General features: G+C 40.9%; 1 protein-coding gene across 3 annotated transcripts in view; it reads left to right on the top strand.

Moving 5' to 3' along the window:
* The window catches only part of FIG4 (FIG4 phosphoinositide 5-phosphatase), a 450,714-nt gene that overhangs the window by 175,092 nt on the left and 260,488 nt on the right, over window positions 1-15,134 (top strand). For all 3 annotated transcript variants that reach the window (XM_044289561.1, XM_044289559.1, XM_044289560.1), the window contains exon 11: window positions 3,770-3,867. In XM_044289561.1, coding sequence (XP_044145496.1) covers window positions 3,770-3,867 — 98 coding nt within the window. The remainder of the gene's footprint in view (window positions 1-3,769; window positions 3,868-15,134) is intronic.

The following is a 15,134-nucleotide window of genomic DNA, read 5'->3' on the forward strand; positions in this document are numbered from 1 at the left end:
CAAAACTAGATTAGGTCTATACAGCGACTTTCCGTATGCTATACTGTAATTGTCATGTGACTTTAAAAAAAACATGGGTCCTCATTAGCAGGGGTATTCCACAACCAGGATTTATCACATACTCCCAGGATAGACAGACAGCGTTCCATTAGTCAGTCCCATCAAAGTGGGCGACACGGTCTACCGACATGTGCACTTCCACTCTATGCAAATCGGGGACTTTCCTTTGTAAAGATAAAGGAATTTTGTGGAATTAAGAGTTGTTGTTGCCTATGGCATTTTGAAGTCACCCATAATAAAAGTAAGGATATTAACAGAAAGGGATTAGTGAAGACACGTAGAGAAGTCATCTAATTTACTAAGAAAATAGCTAGACCATGAGGTTACATATATTGCAAGGTGATATGGGCAATAGACAAGGTCTCAGTGCACAATAACAGAAAAAATACACAAAGAAAGTTAGAGTTTAAGAAAAGAAAATCGCTCATTTGTTGATGCTTCTACCATTTTGTTTAGCCGTGTGTCTGATTTGCATCCCTTTTTAAAAGACCATAACAGGTGAGTTACAGGTAGACAGGCAATCAAAGAGACAACATAGCAGGTGTCGGGGAGTAAAACAGTTATGTTACAATGGTGAGTTCTTTTATGAGTATTGTGAACTGTGGGAGGAGAGAAGATTATTTATTCGTTTTAGGGTTTGTTGGAGCAAGAATTAGTGATGCAAGAGTCGGATTTGTGTGGGTTAAGAGAAAAATAAATGAAAGTTGTTTTACAATGACAAGTTTTAAGACTTTTTGAAAAGGATATAGAAACATTGAAAATTTAATGATTTGAAATGAAATGCAGCTTAATGTAGCTAAACCACAAACACAATGGTGCTGATGAAAGAAATATTGAATGCATTTTGTCATTACTATGATTGCGAAGTACTTTGTAAAATCCCTGAAGTGCCTTTAAATGTGAAACCGTTCATTAGAGCATTGTATCTTCTAGAGAGATAGAAGATGGTTTGGGGAATTTCTGTTAATCGTGAAAAATATATCTTGAATATTTAAAAAAAGATTTTCATCTTATAAGCCAAGCATTAAGGGTAGACATTCATCTTGACCCCTTTAGCTACCTCTTTAAAGGGGTATTCCGGTTGGTTAAAGTTATACCTTATCCACAGGATATGGAATAACTCAGATTGGTGGGGGTCCTCCTAACTATCATGAGAACAAGGACCGTACCCCTTCAGGTACCCTGAAATGACTGGAGGGGCCAGTCGCACATGTATGCGGCCGCTCCATTTATTTCTATAGGCATTCCGGAGATAGTTCTATAGGTGTTCCGGAGATAGTTTAGTGCTGTACTCAGCTATTGTAACAGCCTATAGTGTATGCTAGTAATCCCTTACCAAGGAGCAGGGAAGAAATGACCTGTTCATCCCAGTCATGGAGGAACAGGAGTCTCTATCTGAGGCCAGGCTGCAAGTAGAGGGGAACACATACAGCATATGGAGATGGCAGGTAAGCAAAACCAATAACACACTTACCTGCCACAGACACACTGACTGGAACCTGTGCTCTAGTGCTGCTGTCCACACCAACATTAAAAGGACACAGCACAAACCACACAGGAACCCAGGATAACCATAGCTGCAATAAAAATTAGACAGGGGAATATCTAGCAAACATGCTGGACACCAAACACCACCAGACATGTAACACCAAACTAGACATACAAACACCCTGAACCTAACCCACTCCATACAAATAGGGACAGGAAGGGAAGGAGACACCGGGATGACATTGATGACCACAAGGGGGGCCCTCACTGGACAGATGAAACACCCTGGACTGGAGCAGAGGTCCAGCACCAATAACAGCTGAAGTACAACTGACTCCAGCCAGGGAGCCACAGGGAATAAAACACTAGTGACCACACCCACTCAGGGAGTTAACCCTTACAGCACTAGACAGAGGGAGGCTACAACTTAAAGGGGAAGTGCACACAATAGCATACCAAACAAGTAACCACCAGCAACAGCATGGGTGGCAACCATGTCACGGCAATCGCCCAGAAGGCCGAGACACTGCCACCGCATGCTCTCACAGCAACACGTTGCCATGGGCAACCGCAAGTGTGGCAACAGTGTTACAGCATACACCATAGGCCGTGACAGCTATGTCCTGAACGTCAATAGAAATGAATGGAGCGGCCACATGCATGTGTGATCGGCCACTCCTATCATTTCAGGGCAGCTGCAGGGGGTACGCGGGTCCCATCCTCATGATCATTTGGGATCCCAGGGGTAGGACCCCCACTGATCTGATCATTTTACCCCATCCGGTGGATAGGGGATAACTTTTTAACCAAGTGGCATATACCCCTTTAACATCCTGCTTGTTCGTTTGGGTAGATGCTACAATAGTTTAATCTGGCATATTCTTACTGCAGATAGATGCCTTATAGCTAGCAGTTCGAAACTGCCATCGGCTCTTTGAGCTGAGCTGCAGTTCCAGATAAAGTGTGGAACACCTTACAGCTCTCCTCCCCAACAGAGTGGACTTCTTTGACATTGTGTGGGCCCCATGGGACAATTACTTTGTTACAAACTATCTGATAGGATCCCCTATGATGCATGCATTTTACTCACTTTTACTTTCTCTGTCCACCATTTCCCCTTCCCTATTGTTTCAGTCTTTCGTCTGTGGTATTGTCTTTTATTTCTTCATATGAAACTTTTGGTTTTTAGATTATCAGGTTTGAAACCTACACTTTGAGAATGTCCTATTGTCCTTTATATAGAAATTGTCTTTTTCTACTTATGTACTTTATTCTGGATATGACACCAATTTTATGTTACAGTTTATGCGTGTTTTGTGTGTATATAACATTCAAATGACAATAAACATTACAGATAAAAAATAAAAAAAAACTACAGATTTTCAACTTTAGGATATAACCTCTTAGTTTAAAGGTTAGGCTTAGTTCATATTTCCATCAGTAATTTTGCTCTCCTGTTTCATTACTGGAACAGCAAAAAAATTTTTGAAAACTTATTGGATCACATAACTGAGACCAACGGTACCCAGTTGATACCATTGACCACAATGGGGTCCATCAGGTCTCTGTCATGTTTTCCATCATTTTATGGTGGACCTAATAGTGGATAAGTACATTGTATGATATAGTATCAAAGTTCTTCTGACAGGCCAAATCTCTGAAACAATAATGGCCCCCTTTTTATTTGGAACTGACTTTACAGCAAATCACTTTTCAGTAGGGCATGCACAGGTTTTGCATAGGTATAGGTTGGGCCTTCAGAAGGATTTCCTCTGGTCGGCTCAAAGATCTGTGGTCCCACGCTATTTTTCATACTGTTACAAGCAAAAAGTGGTCTTCAGTTAGTGCAGTGAAATTGAGAGGATCTTGTCTATAGTCAAATTTGTCTATAGTCTATTTTAAAGCCTGCAGTCCAAAGTCAAGCTGTGAACTACCATAAATGCCGCTCTGTACTATTATAATGCTGATGGGCTTTAGAGGTTGCAACATGAGAATTTATTTTCCCTCTAGTTACTTTGTATGAAGATTGCTTTTTATTGCAGCAGGGGTAATTCAGCTAATGAAAGTGCATTAGGAAATTGTAGTTCACATACCAAACAGATATATTAGCTTGTGTAGATCTAAACAGTAGTTTATATAATGATCCATAAGCCTGCTGTGTAATTGAAGTGTGTAGATGTCTATAGTTAATGATATGATATTTGTGCACTTATTCACACAGTGGACCAAGCAGATCCATATGCACATGTTGCTGCTTATCACTTTGACCAAATGCTTCAGAGATTTGGATCACCAATTATAATTCTCAACCTTGTGAAGGTAAAAAAAAAAACAACTTAAAATAAATTGTGTTTTGTATGTCATGTACAAAGTTGTAATAATTTGTTTGTGGCTTTATAATTAAGATTTATATAGTATGAAATGAGGGTAGACATCTTTCTGGAGATGGTGCTCCGAACTCTAAACATCAGCTTCTGAAATTGTCTTTACAATGGAAACATGCACTTAAGAAATCTCATTAAAGGGTATTCCGGTAACATTGTTATCCCCTATCCACACGATAGGGCATAACTATTACATTGGTAGGGGTTCTACTGCTGGGACCCCCACTGATCACAAGAATGGAGCCCCGTACCCCCTGCAGCCCCCTGAAATTAATAGAGCGACCAGTTGGGCATACATCTGTCTGCTCTATTAATTTATATGGGATTTCCAGACATAGCCAAGTAACACTCGTTCATCCTCATAGTGGCCTCATGATCATTGCATGTGAATGCGGCTAATGTGAAAGCTATTATTGGGATCTAATATGCTTATTAACATTCATTCCCAATTACTGCCAAGTGATATCATCTTTTGTAAATGGACATGCTGTGAGTGCTCTGCAAAGTGTGGTGTGCATTTGTATTCAGCCCCCTGTGCTATGATACCCCAAAATAAATCCAGTGTGACCAATTGCCTTCTGAATTAATCTGATTTAGTAAATAGATGCCACCTGTGTAATTTATTCTCAGTATAACTATAGTTTTTCTGTGAAGGTTTCAGAGGTTTGTTAGAGAACATTAGTGATCAATTAGCGTAATAAAAACTAAGGAACACACCAGACAGGTCAGGGATGAAGTTGTGGAAAAGTGTAAAGCAGGGTTACATACTGAAAATAAATATCCCAAGTTCTGAACATCTTATGGAGCACTGTTCAATCCACCATCCGAAAATGCAAGGAGTATGTATGGCACAATTGCAAACCTACCAAGACATAACTGTTCCATCTAAACTGACAACCCAGGCAAGGCGAGCACTAATTAGAGAAGCAGCCAAGAGGTCCATGGGCACTCTGGAGGAGTTTCAGAGATCCACAGCTCAGGCGGGAGAATCTGTCCACAGGAGAACTATTAGGCCTCATGCACACGACCGTATGAAATTTGCAGTCCACAAAAAACGGAGCCCTAAGAAATACAGATGACGTCTGTGTGCATTCCGTGTTTTGAGGAACAGCTAGCCCCTAATAGAACAGTACTATCCGTGTCCGTAATGCGGACAATAATAGGACATGTTCTATTTTTTGGCGGAACGGAAAAACGGACATACGGAAACGGAATGCACACAGAGTACCTTCGTTTTTTTTTTTTTTTTTTTTTTTTTTTGTGGACCCATTGAAATGAATGGTTTCGTATACGGTCCGCAAAAAAACAAAACGGACACAGAAAGAAAATACATTTGTGTGCATGAGCCCTTAGTTGTGTACTCCTATAAATGCCAGATTTGTGAAGAGTGGCAAGAAGAAAGCTATTTTTGAAAGCAAGCCTAATTGCAGTTTGCCAGAAGCCATGTAAGGGCTCTTTCACACTTGCGTTGTCCAGATCCGGCGTGTACTCCACTTGCCGGAATTACACGCCGGATCCGGAAAAACGCAAGTGAACTGAAAGCATTTGAAGACGGTTCCGTCTTCAAAATGCGTTCAGTGTTGCTATGGCAGCCAGGACGCTATTAAAGTCCTGGTTGCCATAGTAGTAGTAGGGAGCGGGGGAGCAGTATACTTACAGTCCGTGCGGCTCCCGGGGCGCTCCAGAATGACGTCAGAGCGCCCCATGCACATGGATGACGTGCCATGTGATCACGTCATCCATGCGCGTGGGGCGCCCTGACATCACTCTGAAGCGCCCCGGAAGCCGCACGGACGGTAAGTATACTGCTCCCCCGCTCCCCACTACACTTTACCATGGCTGCCAGGACTTTAGCGTCCCGGCAGCCATGGTAACCATTCAGAAAAAGCTAAATGTCGGATCCGGCAATGCGCCGAAACGACGTTTAGCTTAAGGCCGCATCCGGATTAATGCCTTTCAATGGGCATTAAGTCCGGATCCGGCCTTGCTGCAAGTCTTCAGGACTTTTGGCCGGAGCAAAAAGCGCAGCATGCTGCGGTATTTTCTCCGGCCAAAAAACGTTCCGGTCCGGAACTAAAGACATCCTGATGCATCCTGAACGGATTTCTCTCCATTCAGAATGCATTAGAATAAAACTGATCAGGATTCTTCCTGCATAGAGCCCCGACGATGGAACTCTATGCCGGAAGAAAAGAACGCAAGTGTGAAAGAGCCCTAAGGGACACAGCAAACCTGTGGAAGAAGGTGCTCTGGTCAGATGAGACCAAAGCTGAACTTACTTTTGTGTAAGGGTTGCCCCCTTACACAAAAGGAAGTTCAGCTTTGGTCTCATCTGACCAGAGCACCTTCTTCCACAGGTTTGCTGTGTCCCTTACATGGCTTGTGGCAAACTGCAATTAGGCTTGCTTTCAAAAATAGCTTTCTTCTTTCCACTCTTCTATAAATGCCAGATTTGTGGAGTACACGACTAAGGGCTCATGCACACAAATGTATTTTCTTTCTGTGTCCGTTTAGTTTTTTTGCGGACCGTATACGAAACCATTCATTTCAATGGGTCCACAAAAAAGACAAAAAACGGAAGGTACTCTGTGTGCATTCCGTTTCCGTATGTCCGTTTTTCCGTTCCGCAAAAGAATAGAACATGTCCTATTATTGTCCTAATGCATGTGAATTATTTTTTAAAACTTAAAAAATAAATATATATATATATATATATATATATATATATATATATATATATATATATCTATCTCTTTTGCCCGTCTCATTTAAAAATATAAAAAAATCTGCAAAAAAACTACAGGTGCATCAATAAATTAGAATATAATTAAAAAGTTACATAGCTTATTTTAGTAATTCATTTCAAAAAGTGAAACTTGTATATTATATAGATTCATTACATACAGAGTGATCAATTTCAAGTTTTAATCTCTTTTAATGTTTATGATTATGGCTTAAACCTCTGATGCAACCAGATGTAAGGTAGCTACCCTATAAGTCAATGTTTGACCTTTTAAACAGAACTTGGAACATGACTTGGACAATAGTTGAGCCAGCACCTCACCTGCAGACAGCTGTTATGCGGTGATTGCCTCTCATGCAGACCAGAGAGTGCTGGCCTAACTAGGTGAGGACCCTTGGTCAGAGGAGCGTTGCCTGCCCTATTAGACTCCTCCCGCCAACTTGGCGTTCTTCATAAGGGGATATAATATCAAACAAATCTTTCACAATTAAATTTCAGATAAGCTAATTTCCTGGGATTTCATAAACACAAATTTAAAGGGACTCTGTCTCCCTGGACCACACCTAATAATTATAGGGATGCATGAATAGTATACATGATGATCTATACCAGTGTATTACTGCACTGTGCCAGCAGCACGGAGCGCACGGCGTCATAGCAACCCATGACGCCGTGCGCTCCTGCTCTCAGCAGGAATCCAGGCCGCGGTTCCACGGACCGCTCACGGCCATGTGCATTCGGCCTTAGGTGTATTATTTGTGCGTTACGGCCGTTTTACACCACCCAAGGATTGTGCCATTTATGGGTTATGAATGTTCCTACCAATGCTCGCTCCTGATAATTGACTTCCTGTAAAGGTGCTGCAAATCACTCAACAAATGAGCATCTTTGATGTATTACCCCAAATCGATGTTTGTTGGCAGCACATTGTTCTGTGTAAACAGAAGATGTACTGCTGAAAATATTAATTGGGGACAAATAATTTTAATTAAGATCATTCATCCCCCTTTCACTTCGAAAGACACTATAAACAGGCACTGATCAAGTTGTATGTCATTGTCGTTGACTGCCCAACATCTACCAGTGTAAAGATATCTTTACACGAGGCAATTAGTGTGTAAATTAAGATTAAATCAAGCAAAACTGCAATATTATAGAACAGTGTAAAAGCAATGAACGAAAGAGTGACAACTGACAATTGGTAGATTTCTTGTTGGTTCAATCATTTGTAACGTCCACAAATATTGTTGGACGTTAGCGATTTCATACGTGTAAACAGGAATCGTTCACTGCAGGCACGATTACAGATGATTACACTGTGGGTGTGTTTAAGCTCACGCTTTGTGTAAATGCAACTGTCTGCTTTACGAACAATGGAATTGCAATCGAAATTACAATTTACTGAGCGATAATCGGAGCGTCTAAAGCAAGCATGCTCAACCTGCGGCCCTCCAGATGTTGCAGAACTACAACTCCCATCATTTCCAGACAGCCTACAGCTATCAGCTTACAGAAGGGCATGGTGGGAGTTGTAGTTTTACAACAGCTGGAGGGCCGCAGGTTGAGCATCCCTGGTCTAAAGGGTCATTGCTGAAATGTTCACTACACCAAGAAACGACTTGTTCATCGCTCAATCGTACCAATCATCTACTCGTACCTTAAGAGGACCCTTAATGTAGTTAACAGTCCAAGATGGCTGAGTTCCTTTAAGCCAAATTCTGATCAGTTTGATTAAGTTTTCAGATTAAATGAGTGTCTGTTAGCTCTCATTAATGTAAAGATGAGAGATACAGACTGAGCCTATAGAATATTGTCTGTACTTCTAAGACTGGTCATAGTGAGATACTGTCCCCACAGTATACAAGTACATAGCATGGTTATGCAAGATTTGCTGTATTTCACAAGATCACACTCTGCAGCAGCAGGCTCTGACAGACCACCACCCCCTTCGCCTCAGATTTGTAAGTTTGGCCATATAATTTTAGGGGGCTCTCAATCACTGATAGACAAAGTTAATACAAGGCACTAATGTATTGTTATTATCCATATTTCTTCCTTTGCTGGCTTGATTGATTTTTCCATCACATTATACACTGCTCATATCCAGGGGTTACGGCCACCCTGCAGACCAGCAGCGTTGGAAAAAGCATCGGCCTATGTGCACTCCCACGGTCCCGACTACCTGAGAGGCAGTTTTTCCTATAGTGTGCAAGCACGACCACCGCTGCTGGATTGCAGGGTGGTCGTAACCATGGAAATGGTAAGTGTATAATGCGATGGAAATGTGAATCAAGCCAGCAAAGAAAACAATACGGACAATAATAATTTATTACTAAGTGGTGTGTACTAACTTTTCTTTACATGAAATATTCCACTTGCTGAAGGAAGGCAGCCCTTCTGTCACTTCAACAAATAGCATTTATTATGTAGAGAAAGTTAATACAAGACACTTACTAATGTATGGTTATTAACCATATTGCTTCCTTTGCTGGCTGGATTCATGTTTCCATTACATTATACACTGCTAGTTTCCATGGTTATCACCACTCTGCAATCCATCAGCGGTGGCCGTGTTTGCACTGTATAGAAAAAGGCACCAGCCTATGCGTGCTTCCATGGTCTCAGCCACCGGAGAGGCTGGCGCTTTTTCCTATAGTGTACAAGCATGTCCACCACTGATGGATTGCAGGGTGGTCTTAACCATGGAAACAAGCAGTGTATAATGTGCTGGAAAAATGAATCAAGCCAGCAAAGGAAGCAATATGGATAATAACCATACATTAGCAAGTGGCTTGTACTCTTCATGATAAATGAGACAACCCCCTCTAGTGGTGCTGCAGGGTAGCTGTACACTTGTGGAGTATCCGCTCAGGTTACAGCTGATTGCTGTGCATTCCAGAAGGGGAACATTTTCTGATCAGCTTATTGACAAGGGACCTTTCTAATTCTTTAGGGATTGTCCACAGTGCAGAACCCTTTTCAACAGGACAGCATAGTATGATGATAGATCTGGTTTTATATGTGAATTGCTTAGGACATGTTTAGTTATCTTGTAGCTGTTTATTCTATATAGTCACCATAGAAGCTGCTAGAAAATATGCCCTTATTCCTGCAGTTTTGACCTGTAAAGATAAGGTAGAAAGAAGCAAACCACTGAAAATAGTGGAGAATGAAATATAGTTTGTTTTATTTATAGCCTCTGCGGTCAAACTCATTCTGCAAGACTCTGGATCACCAGGCTCTGCCATGTGACTGCTCAAGTGGTTTATTTTTTTTTTTTTTAACTTGGCAATTGTAGTGTGGATGAAAATGTGCTCTTTCATAGACTGTCCACACCAGGATTCCAGCATTATTGTATTTCTGAAGTAATTGAAATTCACCCTTCCCTATTAAGCTCTAACCTGCTTTATGAGACTGCTTATGTTCAACAATTTGAACTTGTTTATTTTCTGTTTGTCATCAAAGTTTAGGGATATATACAAACACGTGCTTGGACTATAAGCCATGCTGTGATTCAACTTCTTTGGCTACAGAATAGACTGTGTTCTTTTATTCTCATGTTTATTTGCTAGTATAGTGCTAGCCAATTCTAGACCATCTGAAATGCTGAAGAATTGTTCACATGAGCCGAGCATGTATTTGTGCCTTTTAAGTCTTCAGTGACTGTTTGGTTCAGGTATTAATATTATTTGTATTCATTTTCTCTTTAAAATAAAACAAAAAAAATACCACAGAATGTATTGATCTCATGGTATATAGAAGTCATACTGAGCAGTGCGCAAACTGTATAGATATCCTGTATCTGCGGTGATGTGTTTATTCCTAGAAAGCCGAGTAAAAAGTGATAGGGACCGTGACTGAAATCGACAGAAAAAAAACATTTAGAGCGTGTTTTTCCAGTCATTACGCTTTCTTTAATCAAGTATCTCGCATTTCTAGTAGTTACAGCATGATTATTTTGTCCCAGTTACCCAAGCTTAAAAATGCACAGTCCTAAATCCATACTCTCTTAATCCCTGTCTCGACTTGCTGTCTAATGTTTTGCAGCATAGGAGCAAAATGCTTGAAACATCAAAGATGAGATTTGCTTTACTAGCTAAATTATAGTTTCATACAGCATCTCCTGGGACAGCCCACAAAGGTGTATAGCATTGCATTTATATGAAATTCCCATAGAAAGTATACCAAGATTACTTAATAAATTCATCCACACAGATGTTGATGCCTCTTCGTCTAGTCATTTATGATTCCGCAGTCTCTCAAAAATTAGTCGTCTTAATTTCATGCACAACTTCTACCATTGTCATAGCAACTGTCTAAGCAGATGACTTTTTCAAGGGACCAGAATTCTATGAAATGCTTTTAATCATTTACATATTCCAAGCGGTGAAAATAATTATATACTAATTATTTAAATGCATTGTAGTGCCAATATTCAGTAGAGTACTTTCTACTTGATGAAAAAAATTAAAGTCACAAGTTAGATATTGATCATAAGAAGACAGGAATACTATCTTGTTTCCTTTTGAGTTTGTAGGGGTTGCTTCATCATGGTAACCACTTTTTATGCTGAAGCCTGTCTGGCAAACCAGCTGATCATCATTAGTCCATCTTCAGAATCTCAAGGCGAGCGACTGCTAATATTCAGGGAAGTTGCAGCCAGTTATATATTTCCCTTGCACTGCCCATACCTTTGTTCTGTAGCAGCTCTCTCTGCAGCAGCCAAAAAAGGGGTGGGGGTCTCAAGCAAGAGGTCTTTGACTTTCTTAAATACATTTAGGTTAGAATTGTAGTCGTATACCACGTTTTTACAGGTGCAAACTATTGAGTCAGCTAAGAATCTTTTTCTCCTTTGTTGTCTCCTCACATCAACATGAACCTTGTATCTCCAAAACGTTTTGAAGACTAATTGAGGGTTATTTATAATGGCACTGTTTTAGTTTTCTTGTATAGAAAAGTCACAAGTTTTGACATGCCTGCTTGTGGTAAAAATTTGCATTTCTTTTTTTTTAGCTTTTCGTGACAATTTTCTCATCAAGTGGGGTAGGAGGAGACGCACATTACACCAGAAGTCTATTCCAGTGCATGGCTGAAGTAGATTTTAGTTCTGGCACACACTCTTGTGACAGCAGAAGAAACATACAACTTTTAGGCTTGCTTCACATTAACATATTTTTGGTCCACGTACAGTGCACCTTTTTTGCGGACTTCATGTAGACCCATTTATTTTTATGGGGCCGCAAAAATGCAGACAGTACACGGATGTCATCCATTCAGCTGTGCCATAATAATAATAGAACATGTCCTATTCTTGTCAATTTTGTCAGATCTCTTTTTCTCGACAGGTTATCAAAACAAGTGCATAACACAATTGCATAGATCCATATTCATCATAGATGCAAAAATCAACCTTATGTGAGGGTTAGTAGGAAATGTCATTACCAAAGACATTGATGGTAACAGTAACATTTTCACCCAGGCAGCCCTCCTGATATGTATCGCACAGGACAAAGGCTTTTTCTAGAGCTCCGTTGATGTACTGGGCTCTCCATGGGTAAAGCTAGACTGAGGCTTCTGCCTAGCAGCGAGCCTGGTGACGTCACCGACACTAATGAGCAAGCTTCAGCGCTGCTCTAGCCTGTAAAATGGGTAGGGCAGCGCTAAAGCCTGTTCATCAGTGCCGGTGACGTTACTGGCAACTCCGCCTAGCAGGGTAAAAATAAACAAACAGCCCTTGACCTGTGCGATACAGCACAGAGCAAGGAATGGCCGATGCTCATATCAGGGGGCTGCCTGGGTGAAAATGGGGATATGTCCGGCTTCAGCTCTGAACCCGGACATCCCCTTTAAATGAAAATAACAGAGAAGTATATGGAGAGCCTAGGCAAAATCCCAGGAGCGTTAATAGAGTGTCAGGGGAATATCTTTATTATAATGAAAGCACGCTCAAAGGACTAAGAGAATGCATGGGGAATGAAACTCCATCAGGATGGTATAAGAAGAAAATTACAAGTTTAGTTAGTTACAAGCAACATTTTATATATTTTAGACACAAGTTTAAGGGTCTTAGCGCATTGGCCAGCTAACTGTTCGAACCAGGAGAGGTCTCTCTTAGAGAAGTCCTGTGTCAGTATATATTTTTTAATTTGCAGTTAAGTGGGACTACATAAGAAAATCTACCTCAGAGCAATGGGGAAGAGTATGGAGAGTATTACATTCAGGGAAAGCCCCATCCACCAATACATCTCCGAATTTATGGTGGTTGAGGTGTGGTTGAAGACCTGTTAAGGTGGAGGGTTGGGGCCATATGGCAGTGGATGTAGTCCACAATCTCCACGCATGTAGAGATGCCTTAGTTAGAACATTAGGCACAATGAGGGTATTCCTGTCTATCCCTATGAAAACCAACAACTGGGTCAGAGCACATCTAGCCATTTTTTCATAAGCATGTACATTGAGTTTTTGGGCATGACATTTATGCCAGTTAATGATTCTGGCTAGTTGGACAGAGTGATCTCAACGTCTGGAAATCCCAATCCACCTAATTGTTTGGGTCTCCTGAACGTCCTAAAAGCAATCCTGTGACCCACTGTACCCCAAACATATTGCAACATTCCTCTACGGAGGCTTGCAAAGAAGGAGCCCATGAGGTAAATTTGCATTGGAACAAATATAACAGTTTGGGGACAGTCGCCATTTTAATTAGATTCATGTGTCCTAACCAGGATATGTAGGGGATCTTCCATGACTGCAATGTGCAGTCAGTCTGGTGAAGCAAAGGGGAGTAATTTACTCAGCGATTAATTTAGCTCGGTCTACCTTAGCCAATGGACAGGAGACATTGAGGGCTGTTGAGTTAGTGGAGTTTGTTAAAATTGGACAGGGTTTGGAAATGATTTAAAATCTGTGACAATATTTGGAAGACAGTGTCTGGGTTCAAGGTAAGGATAAGAAGGTTGTCAGCATATGTTACCGTAGTGTGTGCCTGACCATGTATCTTAACACTGTGAATATCAGGGTGTTGTCAAAAATGCTGTAAAAGGGTATCCATGGTGAGGACAAATATAAGGGGAGAAAGGGATCAACCCTGCCAGGTCCCATTGGACAGGTGACCATTAATTCTAAACAAGGCTGACAGATGAGAGTATAAAGTGGATATCCTGATTATAATTTTTTTTTCTAACGCTAAAGTCATGTCTATTCTTGTCCGTTTTGCAGACAAGGATAGGCATTTTGACGATGGGCCCCACGAAAAGTGCGGGATGCACATGGCTGGTATCTGGACTGCAAAATGGATAAGGCAGTGTGAATGTAGATTTAATGAATTAGTTATATCTTGCTCCAGTAGGGTTTTTCAACTGGTGTGTGAAAATCCAGTCTTCAGTAAAAAAAATAATAATAATAATATTACACAGAACTGATAAATTATTTTTATTAGCCTGTCCTCTTACTGTATAAGACCTATCTCAAAAGCTTGCTTTTGTAATCTACTAAACGAATAAGGATCTGTTCATATTACATTGACCTCTTAGTTACTTAGCTATAGGGCTCCAACTACCTGGTGAATGTAAAAAAAAAATGGTCGTTTTGGTGTCAGACTGGTATGCATTGGTATTCCTATTAGTATAGAACAGCATATTAACTACATCTTTCTGTGCTGAGACAAATGTGTTAATAGGAATTCGGATAAAATACTTGTGCAAGGATTGTCTCGTCCCTTTCATCATCGGTCAGCAGATTGCACTATAGCAGTGATAGGCAAACTGTGGCTCTCCAGCTGTTGAAAAACTATAACTCCCACCATGCCCTGCTGTAGGCAGTCTCTGCATGCTGGGAGTTTTAGTTCTGCACTGCAGTATAGCAATAATGATGCTCAGAACTGCCTGTGATGTTCCTTTACCATGCTTGAGAAGATGGGTGTTCCCCAAACTGTCCTCAATCAGTGTGCTCCATATTCGACTAGTATTCCGCTTGGGGTTCTGTTCATTCTGGGACTTTCAATACACATGATTAAACCAGGACTGTATGTATTTTATGTTTTTTTTTTTTGTTTTGTTTTTTCAAACGTTCTATGCATTTATTTTTTCACATAGGGGCTTATTGGTGACATACGTCACTGCAGTCTCACAGCTTCTGTTAAAAGTATTCTTCAAAAATCCTCCCAATTAAGGATGAGCGAACAGAGTTAGGTCCAGACTTTGGTATTTTTGGGACAGCAGACAAACCCAAATCTTTCCGTGTTATTTCGGACGAATCCACTAAATCGGCGGGTAGCACCATTTTAGTGCACATGTCGGCGGGGAAAAAAGTGCTAGGGAGGGAGAAGGGTTCTCACATGACCCTCAGAGAAAGTCTGGTGGAGAACTTACACTGATTGGCTCCCAGGCTGAGGTGCCCTAGCACAGTGATGGGCAAACTGCGGCTCTCCAGCTGTTGTAAAACTACAAATCCCATCATGC

Source organism: Bufo gargarizans, chromosome 4 (assembly GCF_014858855.1).
Source record: "Bufo gargarizans isolate SCDJY-AF-19 chromosome 4, ASM1485885v1, whole genome shotgun sequence".
In the NCBI taxonomy this organism is placed as follows: Eukaryota; Metazoa; Chordata; class Amphibia; order Anura; family Bufonidae; genus Bufo; species Bufo gargarizans.